Source organism: Pseudorasbora parva, chromosome 3 (assembly GCF_024679245.1).
Source record: "Pseudorasbora parva isolate DD20220531a chromosome 3, ASM2467924v1, whole genome shotgun sequence".
In the NCBI taxonomy this organism is placed as follows: Eukaryota; Metazoa; Chordata; class Actinopteri; order Cypriniformes; family Gobionidae; genus Pseudorasbora; species Pseudorasbora parva.
In genome coordinates, this window is record NC_090174.1 from 53,354,718 (window position 1) to 53,376,749 (window position 22,032).

A 22,032-nucleotide genomic window follows, 5' to 3' on the forward strand; every position below is an offset into this window, starting at 1 on the left:
CCTTGTACACAGACTTAAGGCAGCAGGTGTGACTTTGCTTACGTGTCTATAGAGGCTTTTGGATGTTTTCCCAAGGCGCATAACCTCATTTAGAAATATGGAAAACATCAGAAAGATAGAGAGAATGGGAGAGAGAGTATCATGTTTATGATCTTTGGTTCTTCAGCCACCTGACATAACAGCATAACAATAACACTCATGGCATCACTTATTATGCGTTAGAATAACACAAAACAGATTACTGGAAACACTGGGGGTTATATGACATTGAGAACGTGAAGGAAATTCAGAAATGTTCCACTTATAAACTGTGCTTAAATACAGTAATGGAACACACTTCTTTGTGGAAATTGATTCTCTAAGCTGCAGTGGAGACCGGGGCTAGTTGTCACACAAGCGCTATATCTCAGTTTCTCTAATGTTTTGAGGCTGAAATCTAATTTCTTAAATGATGGTTTTGTATAGTGCTTATCTAGTTTGGTTTCAACTTTCAAACTAACTCAAAAGTAGTCTTACATAAGAACTACACTTTATTGACTAAGTAAAGCGAAATACAGTTAAAAAACATATACATTAACCAAGGTTAAACATGTCAGTTATATCAGTTTGGGAAAAAAAATTATTCACTCCAACATTTCTAGTAAATTTCACACTTGTTTACAAAGAATTTTGAAGTAGAAAGACTGCAATAAAACATATATACACATAATATAGCTATATAATAGACAATGGATTGATTCTTTTATTTTTCTTTGTTTGTTTTAGAACTATTATTTTGCTATTAATAAAACGTATACCGTGATAATATTGGGGCTAATATCTGTTAGATAAACAGTAACATTTAATATGTTCATTGAAATGTAGCAAATACTTCAAAATGTGTGTACATTCTACTCAGCTGTCATTGAGTCTATTACATGCACCTCCATCACTGTCTGGTTTGGTTCAGCTACCAAATCAGACATCAGGAGACTGCAACGTACCATCCGGACTGCAGAGAGGATTATTGGTGCCAAACTGCCAACCCTCCAGGACCTGTACTCTTCCAGAGTGAGGAAGAGAGCGGGTAAAATCATCACAAACTCCACTCACCCCGGACACCTCTTGTTTGAACTGTTACCGTCAGGACGGCGGTAGGCAAATGCCTCTAAGTGCAATTATTCCCACTTTTTCGTGCAATATCTCCTAAACTCAGGTGATTACTTATATTACTTATATTACTTATATTCATCATCATCAAACTTTTATTCAGGACACACACGGTCCAAAACATGTAAAACCAATACAATAATACCAATACAAACACACACACAAAAAAACAAACAAACAAACAAACCCACAATATCACACGTTTACATACAAGCTAAAACGCCAGTGGCTCCACATACTGGAGAAGAATCTGACTGAACTTATTATTTATTATTTATATTTATTCTTACCACCCAAATACTGTAAATGCTCATAATCTATGTCTTCTGACTAAACGTAACCGTGACCTTATACTGTTCATATTTTTCTTCATATTTTTATTCTTAGAATTTTTTATTACCGTGTTGTATTGTATTGTTTATGTGCACTGGAAGCTTCAGCACCAAAAAAATTCCCTGTGTGTGAAAGCACACTTGGCAATAAAGCTCTTTCTGATTCTGATTCTGATTCTAAATTGACAAAAATAAATCCACCCTGAAAAATAAAATTAAAATAACAGAAAATAATAATAGCAGCAACAACAACAACAATGAACTGATATTTAGCCTATAATTCAGCAGTTCTTTAGAGAATAATGATTGTAGGCTAATAGATTCTTGATATGATGTAGTTAACATAAGGTTCAATACCGTAATAACCTATTGTTATGTATATAAATACAAGAATAAAAGTTTCGTGATAGTTCTTGCTATTTAAATGTGAACTAGTGATCTTTTAAGTAGGCCTACTGTATAATGTTACGCGTCACATCATCCTCGACCAATCGCTGACTTCCGAGTGTGCGCGCGGATGACTTCCTTGTTTTCGGACTTGTCATGATGCGATTGGTTAGAAAGCGTGTCAGCGTTTGAATGGGGCTCTGCGTATCCATTATTCGGTGATTTACAGAGACACCAGCTGTAACAATGCGACCATTTAGAGTTCTCTCTGTCTTTCTGGATTTAATTTTAGGATGTCTTATGTTTGCCCAATGCGGCGCTCGTGACATGGACTCCAGCTACGTGACGTGTGGATCTCTGGTCAAGCTGATGAACACACGGCACGGCGTCAGACTTCACTCGCATGATGTCAAATACGGATCAGGTATGACCATTATGAGCATCCGTTTTAACAATAAGGGTAATGTAGCACTCAGAGGATGCTTATGTTGTAGTCGGCAATTTAATCTTCACTTTTAGTCTTTTATTCACTTGTATTGATTATATTATTGTGCTTAGTGTAATACGAGCTGTGTGCATGAATTAGCCAGGAAGCTAATGATGATGACTAGTAATATCTCACACCAGTGATCATCCGATCATTTCTGATAGCCTTTTATAGACTCCCATTCAGTTCCCAGTGGTTTTATTTTGTTGTGTATGATATTATTTGTTTACCTGAAGGATGCGTGTAGTTATGACGACAGGTGTACTACTACAATATTCAAAATCAAAGGTATCATGGTAATTCCATTTTTGACATGCGCAATGGTAATTCCCTCGAGTGGCATGAGTTTACGTTATTTTGTTATTTTACATATTTTAGAATCAAAATATTACTATAGCTACTATTAAAAAAGTAGCTTATATCGCGTGCAACGTATATCTATAATTAATAATAATGCATACATTTTACCTAAAGAACAGCTAAAATATTTGAATTTTGAAATATTTGAATATTTAATTTTGAGTTAAATATCCACTGAGTATTTATGCGCGCGCACACACACACGTATGCATGTATATATTTAAGAAATGTTTGCAAAATATAATACATACATAAACAGGGGTGGTCAAAATTGTTGGCACCCCTGGTAAATATGATCAAATATGGCTGCAAAAATTAAAATTAAATCTGCGTTGTTTATCCTTTTGATCTTTTTAAAAATAAAAAATTAAACAAAGCACTGGAAGAAATATAAAACATGGAGTGGACCACAGTGTACTGTGGAGCTTACAGAGACTTCCATCATCAGCTCTTTTTTTCTGTTCAGAAAAGCTTTTAACTGTTATGTGTTGGTTGATTGTTTGTAATATTCTATATTTTTTACTTTTTATTCATTTTTTGTTATTTTTCCCTTTCCATTGTTGCACTTTGAGATTCTTCGGAATGAAAAGTGCATTATGAATAAAATATATTATTATTATATGCATACAACAGACAGACACACACATTATATTTTTATAATTATTATATAACTTAAATAAATAATCCTCTTGCAAAAGAGATATTAAGTCTAAATGGTTTTCTATCCAGCTTAAGTAAAGATTAAATAAAAATAAATTGATATATTAATACTAAATATTTTAGCAGTACAATGTTTGTATAATTGATTCCTAATATGAAACTGTTTATATAACGTCTTACAGTAAGTTATAATTCTAATTAATAATAATTAACATATTTAATATTATTTAATGTAACTTAATGAATAAACTAGAGAAGGTACTTCTTGATTATTACTACTTGAACTATTTGTGAACTATGTAAATATCATGTATTTATTTTTTTAAATGCATTATAAAAAGGTCAAAGTGGTAAATGAATATGAAATACAGTTGAGATGTATGCCTGTGTTCAAATGTAGCAAACATTGTTTACATGATATCCTGCAGGAAGTGGCCAGCAATCAGTTACAGGCGTGGATTCGGCCGATGATGCCAACAGCTACTGGCGCATCCGTGGAAAACCAGACAGCATTTGTCAGCGCGGGGTGCCCATTCGATGCGGAGAGGCCATCCGAATTACACACATGAAGACCGGACGCAACCTACACTCGCATCACTTCAGCTCTCCGCTGTCGAACAACCAGGTAGCCCACACAATACTCTCCTAATTTAACCTACATGGTCAGGTGGCTTGATTTCCATTATACCTGTAAAGCATAAAACGGGTTATTACAAGGCAATTTATGTTTGCAGGAAGTGAGTGCGTTTGGCGAAAATGGAGAAGGAGACGATTTAGACGTATGGAGCGTTCAGTGCGGCGCAACATACTGGGAACGTGACGACGCGGTGCGATTTAAACACGTCGGCACTGAGGTTTTCCTCAGTGTTACTGGAGAACAGTATGGTCATCCAATCAGAGGCCAGCGTGAGATCCATGGAATGGCTTCACCCAATCAGCATAACTACTGGAAAGTGATGGAGGGGGTTTTTATTCAGCCCAGCAGTGAACCCTTTCACCACGACGAGCTCTAATGATGCTGCTACATTATCGTAGTGCGTGCACTGTATGAATGAGAACTCCATTTTTATGATTTCTTATGACTGTAATTTGTCTTTTTGTATATAAGGGAATAAAATGACATTAAAAACCAGGATTTTGGGCCAAAAAATTGTGCATTTTGTATTATTTATATTTAGATTGGATGACATATTACTAATAGAACACATTACATTAATAACTTGTACAATAAAATACTGTAGTATTTTTGCACACATGTAGGAGAATAAATATAAAATGACTGTTTGGGTTTTGGTTTTCCAGTTGTTGTTTCCCCCCTCATACTGTATATAACTCATTATGTACATAATTTGGTGAAAGTGTAAATAAATTTGTTCGAAAACATAGGTATTACAGTTTTTATTTTAGTTAAAGCAACTATGATATAAATGACGCATTATGTCATTGTGATACATGTGAATCATCTGAATCTTGTCAATTGTAACATATATAAATAAACATTGTATTATAAATACAATGTTTATTTGTATATAAATATCTAGACTATTAAGGATTACTTTGAAATTATAATTGCAATTACCTTTCAAGGTGATGGTAAAAGTCAGTTTTGCTAATTTTGTGATTCTTCTAAATAAAAGATGACATCATCCAGGTGGGGGCAGCATTTAGCTACAATCCTGACACTAGATTGCAGAAGAAGGGAACAACACTGAAACGAAAATAAGCATAACTGGCTACAGTATAAGCGCCATTAATATAACGATGGACATCTATATTACCAGTTTTTAAGTAAATATTTGGTTAAACTGAGTTCATTATAATTTGTTGATGAAGTATTCCAACAACTAACTAGCCAGTTTCAATCCCTACAACCAATCACCATGGTAACCATAGTTTCCGCCAAAATGTTTAAATGAAAGATTCTGAAAGCTTCTAACCCTGTTTAAAGTATGTTATATTTTAATTTATAATGGGTTTACTTGTATTGAGTATATAGGCCTATGGCCTACTGTAAATAGGGTGAGCAGGCTACAGGTAAAGGTGTATACTAATAAGTTGTTCCAAATGATTTAGCCCCTATGCAAATAGCCTATGCAAAATTCTCCACAGAAAAAAACAGAAAAAAAATAATACTTTGAAATGATTCAAGCTCAAATAAATCTCTGTATAAAACTCAAACACCTGTAGTTATTTTAAGTACAACATTAAAAGTGTATATAAAAATGTCATCAATAAAACGCAATAACAATAACCAAATCACTAGGCTATCTAAAACATCTTACAATTTAGGCTGTTTCAACCATAGGTTTCAACAATTATAACCCCTTCCCATTGATGCCGTGGCTTGTTCTTTCCTGCACATATTATCGTTTGTACATTTTAATATTTAAATTATGATTTGCCTCAATAGGTTTTGTCACTTACTGTTTCCCATCAGTGCTTGTCCAAGCACGTCAATGATCTCAGGACCAAGCAGCTCTTTTATATCAGCCATTTAGGGTGGATTTTAGTAATGGAAGAATATGCACATAATGATCATTAAGCTCAAGCTGATTACACTCTAAAAAATGCTGGGTTAAAAACAACCCAAGTTGGGTTGAAAATGCACCAACCTAACAATTGGGTTGTTTTAACCCAATGGTTGAGTTGTTCTTACCCAGTAATTGGGTTGTCTTAAGCAACATTTAACCCAACCACTGGGTTAAAACAACTCAACCATTGGGTTAAAACAACTCAATTGTTGGGTTAGTGCATTTTCAACCCAACTTGGGTTGTTTTTAACCCAGCATTTTTTAGAGTGTAGATGATTAACAATGTCCCACTCAAAGAGATAAAGGGTGTCAAAATTGTAAATGTAGGGCTTGTCACTGGACAGTAGGCTACCCTTAAAAGGATATCTTTGTACCTTGTTTACTCCTAAAAGGTGCATGTTTTTTTGTGGTAAAAAGAGTGCAAATATGTATTGTTATACTGCCCCAGTGGTAAGCTGTTGTACTCTTAAAGGTACTTTTTTGTCGGAGTAGGCTGTCTGCATTTAGCATAAACTGTTTTCTATAGTCTATAAATATTTGAAAATACAAAAATACATCCTACGTGATAAAATAACTGGTGGTAACACTTATGATACCATTACGAAATAGTATATGCTCAACATAGGCCTGCTATATAGCCCTAGGACTAATTAGAAGAAGTTCAATAAAACGTGTAGATTAAATTTGTAAACTTTTACATTGCTTAGCCTTGAATTTACAAGGTCTTATAGGCTATCTTAAGCATGATATAATTTAATGTTTGTTCCTGATTCATTAATGAAAATACATTTTAGAGCATCATTAGATATGCCTGTTATTTTAGTTTCAGTACCCGATTAATTCCAAATTTCATATATGTATAGCATTTCTTCTATGAGCGGGAAAAACAGCACCAGCGCAAGACAAGAGGCTGTGGAAGCCCATTTCCGCCACATAAAAAAACAACAACATGCTACGTTAATGCAAAATTATGCTTTATTTCATAATTTAGACCCTTTGCCTATTTTTACGTCATGTTTTCCCCTTACGTCGCTGATATGGGCTTTCAAATAGCAGGTTGAAGTTAAACCACTTTGCATTCTGTCTTCCCAGAAGATGGCGACATAATATAACACAGGGTTCAGGCTACTCAGTTACAATAGCTTGAATGGCATATAGCAGCTAAACTTGGCCGAATCTGTATTAAAGAGCCTTGATTTTATTCTCCTTATTAATGCATGGCATGTCTGTTTGTATCCTTTCCATTGAATGTGACTTCATAGTCAATTTTATTGCAGCTGTTTGTCGACACATTGTTACTATTCAACATAGAGAACCTTTTAACTGGTTGTCGATATCAGTGCTGTCATCATATCTAAGACACAATCTTGATGCGGTGCCATACTGCACCAAAGGAGCCAATAGAACCCATGATTTAAACAGCTCAAGCATTTCTCAAGCTCTCTATTGCACTATTCATAATTAAATTCATAGCTAGATTGAGTATCCACATGGATCGGGCAGCCATGAAAGCTCACTCCTCACAGGGTCAAATGAAGAGCTATGGAGAAAAAAAACATATTGTACTCAAGAAAAGACGAGCATTTAGGTTACAACACAGAGGTGATGGAGGGCTGACCGTGCGAGTGACCAGGAAATTGAAATGTCTGAGGTCGCAATGTTATGCTAAACCACTTCTGTGGGCAGAGCGGCTGGACCTGAAATGTGCCTTCAGAAAGTCACATTGAATGCAGAATTATATTGCAAATTTTACTACAGAAAGGACAAAGGATAAATTTGTCATATTAGCAGTAAATTAGGCTAATACAATTATATATCTTTTGTTTATTCCATTTATTTCACACACAAATGTTTACAATAGTATACATGAGGACATTCCATAGGCATGATTTTTATACTGTACAAACTGTATATTCTATCCCCCTACATTAACCTGACCCCTAAAACCAACCCTTCACAGAAAATGTTGAAATACATTGTAGAAATCTGTGTCCTCACAAATCATATAAACGTGCAAACGCACGCACACTGTGTTTTTATGTCACACGTTTTATGGGGACCTTCCATAGACATAATGAATTTTATACTGTGCAATCTATATATTCTATAACTAATCCTACCCCTCACAGAAAACTTCTGCATTCTTACATTTAAAAAAAAATAAATAAACATAATTTAGGATGATTTATAAGCGGTTTTCATCATGGGGGACCAAGAAATGGACAAGGATTTTGGATATTGCCATCTTTGTGGGAACATTTTGTTCCCATAATGTAGGGTTTACCACGACACACGCACACTGTGAATTAATAAAATGCAAAATGGACAAGAAACTATAGCATATATCTGTATAAATATATAGATTTCATTCTACAATACTCTAGAAATGTAAAATACTGTTCACTGCAAATAAATGTCATGGTCTGGAATCTCTGGAATAAAATATTGTATGAATTGCTGATAAAAAAAGACATTTCAAAAGCAGGCAATACACTTTTTTTCAGTGGTTAACAGAATTTAAATTAAACACACACACACACACACACAATTTACTTAGTGCATTATTTTCTTTTATTGAATACTGGTTATGTACAAAGCACATCATATAGACACAAACACCTTATGAAAGGTATATGGACAGATTAGTGCTTTGTGGCTTAGCTCATTAAATCACCCAGAAGCATGTAATTTGTGGTAAATAAGGGATAGGTGTGTTTGTGTGTGTGTGTGTGTGTGTGTGTGTGTGTGTGTGTGTGTGTGTGTGTGTGTGTGTGTGTGTGTGTGTGTGTGGTGGTCTGGTCCAGTGGACTGATGCCCTTTCATTATTGCACTGCTAGCTGCAGCTCCCACAGTAGTGCAACAGGGAAAGAGTGTCAGGCAACAGACAGCAAGCGCTGAAGGAAACAAGAGGATCAAAAACATGCGCACACAAACAGGTCATAGATCACGTTCTACTACATCATATTTAACAAAATTTTATTCAAAGGGTTTCCTTTGCGAGCTATTTCAGGGGGTCTACACTTGCCTTTGAGTGTTTAAATGCACCTGTCAGTCTCAGATCGACACAAGAAATGCTTTCCCATCCCTTCCAAAATGACCATTTACAGCAGATTCCACAGCTGCATACACGGACTTACTCAAGGTTAACCTATTGATTATGGGATCATGATGACATGAACTAAATTAAAACAATTTGAAACCACATAGAGAGCTTGACTTTCAAACAAACCAGTCGCATAATGAAATGTAGCATTTAACTTGCTTTGCATTGATTTAATGTTGAACTGAACGGTATGTTTAAATGCACCATAACGTATTATAAAGGATATTCAGTTGATATTTAACTGTCAAAATAGTACATTTTCAAAATTTTCAATTGCATGTACTTCAAAAATCACAGAATCTGCAAGCAAAACAGCTGCGTTGATATTAACTGTTATATCAATAATGAGTAGATAGATATGGCTAAAAGAGAAACCAATGAAATTAGTTAAAAACATTTATTGAATATGAGTGTTATGTTGAGTAGTTTATGTTCCACTGTCCTAAGAGGTTGGGAAGGTAACAGCCTGATCAGTGCATGCATGTTAAGTTAAAATATATATTAACAAAAACATTTTTTATTTTTTTTAAAGACATTGACCTGGCTAAAAAAACTAAACACTAAAGAGAAGTTTGAATAAAATAAAATAGCCTATTACTGCAAAAGGACAGCATGTTTTCTGACATGATATAATTCATATTAGACAAGGTTTAAATATAATCGTTACTGATTCACTCAAGTGCTAAAAGCAAGCTGACTACCTACAATCACAACAAAATGTTTGGGCCATTTTGTATTAATATTAAACAGGTGTTATTTATTGTATTTCAAGTAGTTGTTTAGAGCAGCAAAATCCCATTTGTTCCTCACAAAAAGATTGAGATCTTGTTGAGCCTTAGCATAAAATCATTGCACATTTTAATAAAAATGACAAAGGAAAATGAAATCCTTGAATGTTCCTGAAATTGCAGATTACCCTTATAGTCAAGACCCTATAAGCAATATTGCACTACTCCATAAACAGTGAAAAAAGCAGAGGCAATATTGATAGGGTCTCGCCTGCAAGATGCATCTATCATGATAATCACACAGCACTTTAGGGAAAAGATAGCATTGCTGTGCAAAACACAGCATCTGGGGGTTTGAATCCCTACATGGGAAGACTGAAAATGGTTCCTGCTCTACAACACATGATACGCAAGCCTCTTTGTGACATCTGACCCCTTTACATGCAGCGAGGAACAGCCTACAAACAAACCAGCCTTTATGATGCCAAAGTGAATAGCTTAATGCAGTTTGGTTCATTATTTATTTTATTTAAGCAGAATTCAATTTAGTTTATTTCCTGCTAAAGAAAACATTTAATATAAAATGTTATAGCAAAACTAATAAACTGAGGTTTTTGCATGGTTGAGTTTTCTGGGTGAGGACTATTTATAATCATATAGACAAACATGCATTCTCTGCATGTGCCATGTGACATTTTTTTCCAAACACATCATTTCCAGCACATCTGGCATTTTAAATGGGCTATACTTGAAAACAATAATCTTCTCAGGATAACAATAAAAGCATGGCATCAGTAAATTCATCAGTTCTTCCAAGGATTTTTTGGACTTGACTTTTCACACATGAGAAACGCTGATTGGAAAGCATATTGTAGGCCCTTTGGTTATCTGCGTCCAAAAGTAGTCTTGGTGCGCTGCAATTCCACGCATACCAGCTTCTGCCTTGGAGTTAACGACATGCTCCAACAGGATGCTTTTTTTCTCCTTTGGGAATTTCACATTGAACTCACATGCATGATCTTACTTGCCCCCCTCGATAATAAAAACACGTTAAACAATTTACCAATCAGGTTTCGTGCAGTGAGGTTACAGTGAAAATTTTGAATCAAGACAACAGGCCGATAAAACGACGCCCTGAAAGATACGAACGATTAGTGTGTATCAGCTGACCACATCGACCATTAGTGGACCACAGTAATGTTACGCGCCGAAAACGCTCCATGCAAACACGCACTGTTTCAGAACTATATCGATTCTGTATCTATATTGGTTCTGCATAAGAATATAAAATGCGCTAATCTGCAAGGGAGAAAAACTTACCACCAGAAGGTGCCCTCACTTGAAGCTTTTCAAAGACCTCTAGCTCAGAGCTGAACCGGGATCATGAGAACAGAGGAGCTGTAGGCCTCGGTATGTATGTATATAGTACTCTATGAATACGCTGCGCATGCGCGTAGCTGTATGTAGCGCAACATTCCTCATACACCCAGTTCAGACCGGTGAGTCTCAAGCCTACCTTCTGTTGTGGAGCCGCTATATATACGGGTCATTGACAAATGTTGGAGGTGCTAACAAAGGAGAAATCTAGCTTAAAACACGCGGACCAGTTTCATGTCGTGCATTTACAAAACGTTTATACACTGCAATAAAAAAAAGAGTTGAAAATGCCTAGCCATCCATTTCAAAGTATACTTGCATTTCATACTTTTCCTTGGCTACTGTGGATCTATGTAAATGTATAAATACATTAATAATAATAATAAAAAGACTTTAATGTTTTTATGTCATAGGCTACATCATACAGGTTGTAGGACTTGCCGTTAGGCCTAAGTCGTTTGAACCAAGCTCAATAATAAATGCATTTTTATTAAAATAAGATTAAAAAATTAACCTTGACACAGACAAGTCATGAGGGTCTACCTAAATGGTTCTTCTGTTTCTTGTCACATGACAACAAAATGGTTCCTGCATGTTGTTTAAGACACATAATAAATAGCTTATTAATTAAAGAAGATTTTACTTAGCCTATAACAATCGTTGCATTAAAAAAATCAGTCTTTCAATTAAAGGGTTTTTATCCTCTCTTTTTATTTATTATTATTATACTATTAAATTATCTTTTGTAATCTCAGAAGTTACACCACTACTGATATAGTCCCATAAAAATAATATACAAAAAAAAAATCACTGAATTAAACGTGTTCATCATAAAAGAAACTTTATATATTTTTGAATGCATTTAATATGTTTTATTTAGAAATATGCGTTACGCCGACTCGTACAAACTCTGCGCGAGTCGTTGCGTCTGTGTATTCACATAAACCGAACTGCTCATTATATGCAACCAATATAGATTAGGCTACAGTTCATTTTGGCCAGATGTCTATTATTTTGATGAGACAATCAAAAAGTTAAACTTGCATAACCTTGCAGATACTGACCAAGAGTAAAATGTCACTATTGGGCGACCTCCCCTCCTCACATTCCCTCCCTTTCCTCCCCTCTTGGAAAGGGACCTGCCCCCTACATTCCTTACAAATAGTCCCATCCCCCACCGATCTGGCTCAAACAAGAGAATCATCCCTTCCTTCTGCCTTCTGGAAGAGCTCCTTCATTATAAATAAAAATCTAAATATATGGTTATACACCTACCGGCTCTGTTTAGTTGCATTATAGAGAGGTGGAAGCAAACACTTTGCATCAAACAGCTTAATTTCCACAACATCGATTAATATATATTTAGATATAGGCTAAGTGTAAAATAAAAAATCACATTCACAAAAAATCACGAATTACTTTGGTAGACTACTGAATTTACAACAAATAGCTTAAATATCTAATTTGAGAATAAATTGAAAAAATTACCAATAAACGAACTTTAACATGAAAATGAAAAGTAGCCTATATAATGAAATCCTTAAAAAAAGAACAATGCAGAATACAATTAGTAATTTAAATAGACCTCAGGAAAACAAAATAATTATTGTTCTGAAAAGAAAATAAAGAAAATGCAACACGTTGCATACAGAGGATGCATTAAAAAAACGAAAACACTTTTAAGAGGAAAGTATTATTGATATGCGTTATGCATGCGCTCGTGACATTTACGAATCGGCAAAAACACACAAAAGGGCGTTTTATATTATTATTCACGTCCGCTCGTTTTATCCACTGCTTTTCTACACCTCACTGCCAGCAGGCCTCACACAGAAGTTCCCCAAATATGCAAAAGGTTGAGAAACTCACTTCAAAGCATTGTTGAAGTGTTACTTAATCGAACACGTGGTTTTCAATGCAAACGAAGACGACCTCAGTCGTACAAAATGTTCTTTCGAAGGAGGCGTGGTCTCTGTAGGCATTTTCAAATAAGTGGAAAAACCTGGTGTCACACATATACCATAGGTCAAATACTGCAGTTCACACGCCTGGCGCATGCTCTACAACAATGCTGTTGTGGATGAAATTAATCCAACATCGTGCGCACATCTGGGCCTAGGTGGTCTAGACTCCTCTTTCGTCAGTTGAAATATAGCCTCGAACGCCCTTAACCATATAGGCCTACCGCTCGCCCAGCTCTGTTTAAGGGCTCTAGTGGGTGAGTAGGCGAAAGCCGAATGCAATGACAATACTATTGCACTGCTTGAGTAGATGGTTCAGTAGTGCAACATCGTCAAAGCAACAGACCTTAGCACAACCGAAACGCACGGGCCACCTTTGAACAGGCCTTGGATATAACCTGCAACAGTGTCGAAATCATTCGTAACAGTTGTGAATAAAATTTAAAAAGCAGATATATATATATATATATATATATATATATATATATATATATATATATATATATATATATATATATATATACGAGATATAATAGGCATAATTTGCGCTTGAAGTTAGTAAACATGTATTAGCTAACCATAATGTGCAACATATGCAACTGAACGCATTTCTCTTGGTTTTAGGCTATTTCACTCCAGCGCGTGCATGCAGCATTTGTTGCCTTATAAAACGCCATTTTCACATCATTATACAACCAATTAATTACACCTGTTATATCAATCATGAAATTTAGACGAACTGAGGGTGGGAGAACTTGAAAGCGTAGGGGAGGGGTGGTTACTTTTCTTTCCTCTTTTTTGTCAGCCAATGCCCTTTTAATATTGCACTGCTCATCTGACTGCACAGTAGTACAACAGAAAAAGGGCCCTGGTCAACAACAGTAAACAGGGTGTGTTATAAATAATGCTTTGTGCTTTAAACTGCATTTATCAAAATGACACATGCCCCACACAGAGTGTGTCCACGAAATGACTGGGATGTTTTAACAATTAAAGCAGGTCATGTGTCCTAAACGCTTAAGTCTAAGAGAAAGAAAAAAAAGAGCACTGGAGGGGAAAATAATTATAATAAATTAAAAATCTCCAAACCTTCCAAATGAGAGCATGATGAAAACAACACACGTGTAATTAAAGAAAACCAAGCAGAACATGGCACAATCTCCAAATTAGCATTCAATGGTTTCACATATTTCTCATACAGTTTCAACAGCATATAACGATGAACACACTGCTTTGGAGTGAGATACGAAGGAAGAGGAGGAAATAGGGCAAAGAGCACATTCCGCGATACAGAACGAAGAACCTTCGTTTAATACATATTATTCTTGTCCCCTTTGCCAAAGTGGCAATTTGAAACCCCCCTGGTTAGGGGACAAGATGAGGGGGCGGGAGCTCCTTAAGGTTGTTATTTTCAGTGCATACATTAACTGTGTTTTGGACACTTGGGGGGGAATGGTTGTAGAGAGACATGGGATAATTACATTTTTCCTAACATAAACATTTATTTTTAGTTGAGATGGGAAGATTAATTCGAACTATACAAATTATATTTTAATGACGAGCTAAAAACACACAGATTTATACACAACCTCGTGCAAGCCTCCAGTACAATGTTGCGCATTAATTACAGGATTTACAGAAATTGGTACATAGAATATTAATGTTCCGTAAACGCACAAACAGAGCCTTGATTTCAAAGCATTCAGGAATGTACCCATAAACACAGCATTTGCACCAAAATATGAGTATTGCAACAACAACAAAAAATGCCTACATTTTCTGTTTCTGTTTATATAGCTTAGACGTTAAACCTTCTTGCTGCGATGTTTATAAAAAGTGCCACTTCTCTATTTTACTTGAGCTCGCAAAATATAAATACATTTTCCCCCATGCAAAATCTATTATTTTACAGTTATTGGTCTGTGTAGAAAAACACGTGGAAAATGCAGACTAGGTTTCCCAGACCCTTTTGCAAGTTAATAATTGGCTTCTTGCGAATATGGTGAAGTTGGTTGCTTTACATGGATTCCTCGAACTAAATACCCAACCAGTTGGCTGCAACAGATCAACACTGATGACAATAGAAGAGAAAGAAAGGAGATTGTTTCCTCTGACTGACTGACAAGGCTGACAGACAAGACTTCTCAAATGCGATGCCCTCTTGATATCTCCTCACCATGCAGCGCGCGCTCTTCACATTTCTAACTACAGCCATGTTCGGGGGCTTCTATGGCACCCCATTCGTCGTTCTCCCCACCCAAGCCGACTCAACGTTGTCGTTTTTGCCCCTGAGCTCCCGCCATTTCCACCAAATCACCCGGATGCTACTCACAAACAGAAAGAGGACCCCTAAATTTCATGAATGGTACCTGGCCAAGGGAGGGACAATCCTTGAAAGCAGAAGACACCGACAAAAAGAGAAAAAAAGTTGGATCGAAGGGTTGCAAGGCAAGAAGCGCGAATTTCTTCAAATATCTTCGCTTTCCTCCTGCTTAACATAGTGGCATCTCGTCACGTTCGCGCATTCTTCCCCCTCATGGTCTAAAAAATCAAAACCGTAATTTATCCATGGCAAGCCAATGGCCCTCTTTGCTCAAGACTCCATCTTTGACTAGTTGACATTCAGCTCTTGCTGAAGCAAATTCCTCATTTGCATGCATCTTTGCGATTGGCCTGTTTCTGCGCTAGTCTTTGCCGCTTGAAGAACCATTGGTTGAAGTCAAAGGCATTTAACTGTCTTGTGAAAGCCGCGATTGGCTTTTCTGAGTGAAGCGTCATCGTATAGTGTTAGTTTAACAATGAACGCTCAAATTCTGTTCTCCATTCACAAATTTCTTCTTATGCTAGATTGAAAAACTACATTAATTGTAGTTCTAAAGTAGCAGATTGCATGAAAATGGTTTGTAAATGCCATACCACATCAACAGAAACGACAACGCAACATTTAAAAAAAATTATATGAGCTGTAGCCTACTTAAAATAAAATAAAAAATTAAATGCTTAACTATAGGCTAGTCAAAAACCTAAACGAATTCTAATGGAACTATACTCATCGTTTAGAACCAATATCCAGGCCTAGGCTATAATATTTCTTCTTTTTCTTTTTAAAGATGCTAAAAAGAAAGCAGAACAATTAACATTTTAGTTTATTTAACAGGACTAATCTATAGCCTAAATCATTCTTAAAGGATTCTTATTGATCTCCGAATTGTGATAGAAATTTCTTTAGCATTCCTTTAGGCTTTTTATGAGTAGCCTACAGCCAAAAGTCTATTTGGCACTATATCCATAATGTCGAAAAATGAAAAAGTTCTTATGTTTCCCATTTGTTTTCCCAGTCAAATAAAATATTTAATTAGGCATATTATATGGCCTATTACATTTAATTTCTGATCGATATCTATACAATATAGACACAATCAATAACCATGAAAAGAAAAATCAGTTTCCGGTGTTTCTTTTCCTGAGCCTAAAGCTTTGTAAGAAATTGACGGGCCTGCTGATTTTGGTAGCCTCTCATGAGCCGACAGCTTAGAGAAGCAACTGTGGAATGCACTGAGAAAGCTATAGGTCTCCGGGAGAGAGAGAGAGAGAGAGAGAGAGAGAGAGAGAGAGAGAGAGAGAGAGAGAGAGAGAGAGAGAGAGAGAGAGAGAGAGGGCCCCACAGTGGAGGCCCTTTGGTTGACGCCTAGAGGAGGGCAGCGGCCTGTAAAATCCGGCATTCCTGACCAATGGAGCTTAAATAATGGCATTGTCCGGCGGAAAAGAACCGCCTCTCTCTGTCTTACTCTCCCCCGTTACTGCGGGGACCTGATTGTGTAGCTAATCGGCAGAGAGCGTTTGATCCAAAGCAGAGCGTGAATTCAGTATGCAGCGGACGTATCAAGAGGGACACCCTCCTCTCCCTCTCCCCTTCTATAAAACACACACACACACACACACACACACACACACACACACACACACACACACACACACACACACACACACACACACACACACACACACACACACACAGGCCTACGAAAGGGCCTATATCATAGCTAAACCTTCTTAGTGCGCTGTGTGCGTTTGTTTAGAGGAGAGCACATCGCAGTCAGAAGTTTGATGCACCAAAAAGGAATATTCGTAAAGCCCATGTTTAAAATGAAACCAAAAAGAGCGTTCCTAGAATGTTCTTACATAGGCTACCTTTAGTTCAAGAACTTTTTATTTGCTGCATAAATCATGTAGAAAATCCAAACAAACCTTTTGGGCGCGTATAACCATTAGCAAAATAGCAAGCTCAAATTTGCATACTCTTCACTCACAATTGTCAACGAACCATTAACCCCGTTCTACGTGCTCGCATGAGCTGTTAATATATAGCCCGTGTTCTTGTTTTGTTCGATATGCACGTGCTGCCCTTTGTGTCCATGTGATCTCGAGGCGGAATACAGATCCCCACGCGCAAACTTTCAAAACACACACACACACATTCGCGCACAGGCAAGACTTTACATTAGTAACTTGGCTATTTCTATGAATTTGAATGTAGGCTATGAATATGTACGAGCCTCAAACAAGAACAAAAAACACACAAAAAAACAAAAAGCTAGACCAATATACTTAGTATGATATTATTCATGTTTTTTTTAAATAAACTAACGTTAGTCGGCTATGCTATTTTATTAAATCAATTTAAATGAAATGCTTTTGCTTAATATCATATTTTAACCCAAGTGCAAGGTGTTAATATAGCCCATTTAAAACTTTTCAAAATTTAGTTCGTTCTTTGTATATTTCTTCTAGATGAATAAAACATTCCTATTCATCCCACCCATGTTACATCGGTTAGAGGAAGAGAGAAAAATATAGATCTCCTCCTCTTTAGTGAACATGTGACGCTTCCCAAACCCTGTTGGACACGCCCACGTCCCAGCAAAATGAGTGAACTCTCATGTGCGTTTGATAAAGGTTTGCGCAAACTTTTCTGTTCATTCACGCGGCTCAATTAATTATGTTTTATTATCTAAAAACTCCCACACAAATGCACAATTCCAAGATATTTTTATACCGACCGATTTGTGGCAACTTATTTTAAATATAGGCGCCACAAAATACAGCACTTCTCTCTATGAACTTCTCACTCAAATATTTATGTAGAATTTTACCACAAAAATAACTAAGAAATTCTCACAGTACACTTGCTGTTTTACTCTTCAGAGCAGCAGTGTACGTTTTGAAATGTGTATATTCAAGCAAACATTGTAAGATAGGCTAAATATAAATATTTGACATCAAATAAAATGTGTGTAATCTAATAAAGTAATGAAAATCCATCTTTGTGGAGCAACAGTTTAGCTGTTTATACAGAAAACAACATTAACTGCACAGATGTTTTATTGCAAAGCTTGATAATCGTGTAACAAATCTTGTAACAAAACTTATGTTGTATTTTATATGGGATAACGTGTTCAGAAATGCCAACCACCTCATACAAATCATTATGCCTTTGTTTTTATTATTTTATTATTTGTTTTATTTTATTATTAATTATTTACCTTAAATAATAATAATTATTATTATTATAGAAAAAGAGCACTTAATTTGGTAACACTTTATTTTAGTGGCCTTGTTACATTTGTTACAACTTATAGTAAATGAACCCTAAGTTTTTAATATTAAATATATAATTATACTATAGCACCTTCAAATAAAGTTTAACCCCTTTATTTTAAGGTGACATAGTTACATTGTAATTACTCAAATTAGTACATATTAATAACATAGTAATATTAGTAACTACAAGTACTCAGGGTTTGGTATAGAGCTAGTCACTTGAAATTTTATATAATTCAATATTACTGTTATTATTAAGTACATGTAACGTATGTATAGTAATGACACTGTAGAATAAAGTGAGTAAGACAAAAGATGACTGCATGCATAATTACATGCAACTAACCCTCAACAAACCCTAATACATAACCCATGTAGGTACATGTAGTTCATTAATATTACTCAGTACTTAAATTACACTGTAACAATAACACCTTCAAATGAAATGTTACCAAATGAAGTGCTCTTTTTCTATAATTATTATTATCATTATTTAAGCTAAGAGCGTTAAGATACTATAAGTACATGTATGACACCTTAAAATAAAGTGTTACCAAAAGAAAAATCCTTTATCCTTTGTTGCTGAATTAATTTTACCATGCAAAGCATGTAATGAGACCATTATATTTATTAGAATTGGAAACAGGTTTAAGCAAATGTAATTAACAGAAAATGATCCATTCCTCTAATAATATACATATCTTAAACATATAAAATCATATAAAGTGTCTGTTTTTGCTGAAAGCTATGACTTAAACACATTCATTTCATTAAGGTGGTTGCATTGAATAGCGCTCGCTCTCTCTCTCTCCTCTCTCTCTCTCTCTCTCTCTCTCTCTCTCTCTCTCTCTTCTCTCTCTCTCTCTCTCTCTCTCTCTCTCTCTCTCTCTCTCTCTCTCTCTCTCTCTCTCTCTCTCGCTCTCTCTCTCTTCCTCTTTGATTCATACATTTCCTTCCGTTTGTTAATGTAGCATGTGGCTGCTCTCTCTCTCTCTCCTCTCTCTCTCTCTCTCTCTCTCTCTCTCTCTCTCTCTCTCTCTCTCTCTCTCTCTCTCTCTCTCTCTCTCTCTCTCTCTCTCTCTCTCTCTCTCTCCGCCCCTGGTTTCTCTCCTGCAAGGGGGCTATTGACTGGGCCCGATTCCTATTGATGGGTATTGATGACCAAAAGGGACTGTGAGGTTGTGAGAAGCCGGTGTGTTCCTCTCTTCACCTCGCCTGTTTTTTTCCCCCTCTGCCTTTATTTCCACCCCTCTCTCTGACTCTTCAGGCAGTCTCCATGCAGCTCCTTGCCATACCCCCACCCCCAGCCCCAGCCCCCGTCCCATCCCGTCCCAGCCCCCCAACTCCTGCTACAATCTCTCCTAATTGCATGCATGACATTCCAGCTGGGTGGGTGGCATAGAGCCTTCTGTACACTGTAAAGTGTTATAGCAGGAACCGGAGAGTGTTTTTAGAGTTGAGTGACGTTCAAACACAGACACATTAATGCAGGAGCATGTCGTGCACTTACATCACTGTAAACTCTCATGCATGCATTTGTGTGGATCATAACTTTATTTAAATAGTCATTTTAAGAGAATCAATATAATAAAAAACACAGGTAACACTTTCATGTTAAATTATTCACAATTACATGCAACTAACCCGAAACCAAACCTAACCCTAACACTTTATTTGTCCTTGTTACATATACATATGTTGCATGTACCTACCATAATAATAACAGTATATTATGCATAATTGTATGCATCTAACCCTCAACAAAATCCTAATCCTATCCTAACCCGACACTGTAAAAAATTATTGTTGGTTTTTGTTGGTTTAACTTAAAAAAAGTAAGTAACCTGGTTGCCTTAAAATTTTGAGTTTATTGAAATAAAAAATTTGAGTTGATACAATGAAGGACACTTATTTAATAACTATAAACTCAAAATATTATTGTATCTAAACCACATAAAAAAATTAATAAATCATGAAAATAGCACAATTTGGCATGTTTCACTGCGTCATTAGAAATAAAACACACACAATTACCCAATATGTTTACAAAATTGTTTAATAATATTTTAATAAAGGTTGTCGAATCTCAAAAAATGTTCATTGTATTACTCAAAAATTTAATTTCAATGAACTCAAAATTTTAAGGCAACCAGGTAACTTTTTTTCTAAATATTTTTTTACAGTGTAAAGTACATATAGTTAATTAATATTACTCAGTGGGCTATTTAAATGTATAATTACAGTATAACAAAGACACCTTAAAATAAAGTGTAACCAAAACACTTAATTTTAATACTGTTAAATTGTATGTTTTTTCTTGTCATTACTTGCATAATGCTTTGACAATATTTTATGCAAATGCAATCAATTCATACTACCTTGGAATTGAATATTCTAAGTAGGCTATTTATATAGCTAGATTCAAATCTTGATGGATGCTTTCTTGTTTATGTAGCTGCATTAAAAAAGGTCTTTATACTGCACTGCATGATTTCTTAAGCAATCTATATTATTGATAATAAATATTATTTTATCAAGCGCTTTTAAAATATATCAAGGATTACATTGTCACAACGAAAAAAATATTTTACAGTGTCCTTGTTACATTATGTTACATGTGCTTACCATTGTAATAACAGTACAATGCATATTTAGATGCAACGACCCTCAACAAACCCTGAGAATAAAGTGGAACCAAAATAATTCCTTTTCAATAAGAGTTAATGCATTACCTAACTGCAAGCTTTGTATTTGTTACAGTATTTATTAATCTTTGTAAAAATAAAACTGTTCATTGTTAGTTCATGCACACTCTAAAAAATGCTGGGTTAAAAACAACCCAAGTTGGGTTAGAAATGGACAAACCCAGAAATTGGGTTGTTTGAACCCAGTGAATGGAACCATTCAAACAACCCAATTGTCCATTTCCAACTCAACTTGGGTTGTTTTTAACTCAGCATTTTTTAGAGTGCAAGGTCAGGACCATTAAATAATCTTAACGGAAACAATTTGATGTATGTATTCCAATAGATGTTGAAATTAGCATAAACTAAGACTAACTAATGTGTTATGTCATGTTGGAAAATTGTTGTAAAATGTTAGTTGTATTGTTATGTTATAGTTATAAAGCACATTTAGATAAAAATATATATGATTCGATTTATTATGGCAACTTTTCCCATCTGCCTCGTGTTTGTTGCTGTCAAAAAATGAATCAAAACGTCACAACTGTTAAATCACCTCAGAGTTTGCTCGCAATACACACAGATGTGTGCTTTCACATGACACTCAATCTCTCTTTTCACCAAGGTGCAGGAAATGCTTCCTTCAATGGAAATGTAAATAATAAGAAATCC

The 22,032-nt window shown here is 35.6% G+C and overlaps 1 protein-coding gene across 1 annotated transcript; it reads left to right on the plus strand.

Moving 5' to 3' along the window:
* The first annotated feature begins 1,993 nt into the window (after nucleotides 1-1,993).
* On the plus strand, nucleotides 1,994-4,507 carry sdf2l1 (stromal cell-derived factor 2-like 1). The gene is made up of 3 exons (XM_067440268.1): nucleotides 1,994-2,292; nucleotides 3,804-4,000; nucleotides 4,110-4,507. Exons 1-3 carry the CDS (start codon nucleotides 2,115-2,117, stop codon nucleotides 4,386-4,388), a joined length of 654 nt encoding a protein of 217 aa, XP_067296369.1. The 5' UTR covers nucleotides 1,994-2,114; the 3' UTR covers nucleotides 4,389-4,507.
* Nucleotides 4,508-22,032: the final 17,525 nt, after the last annotated feature.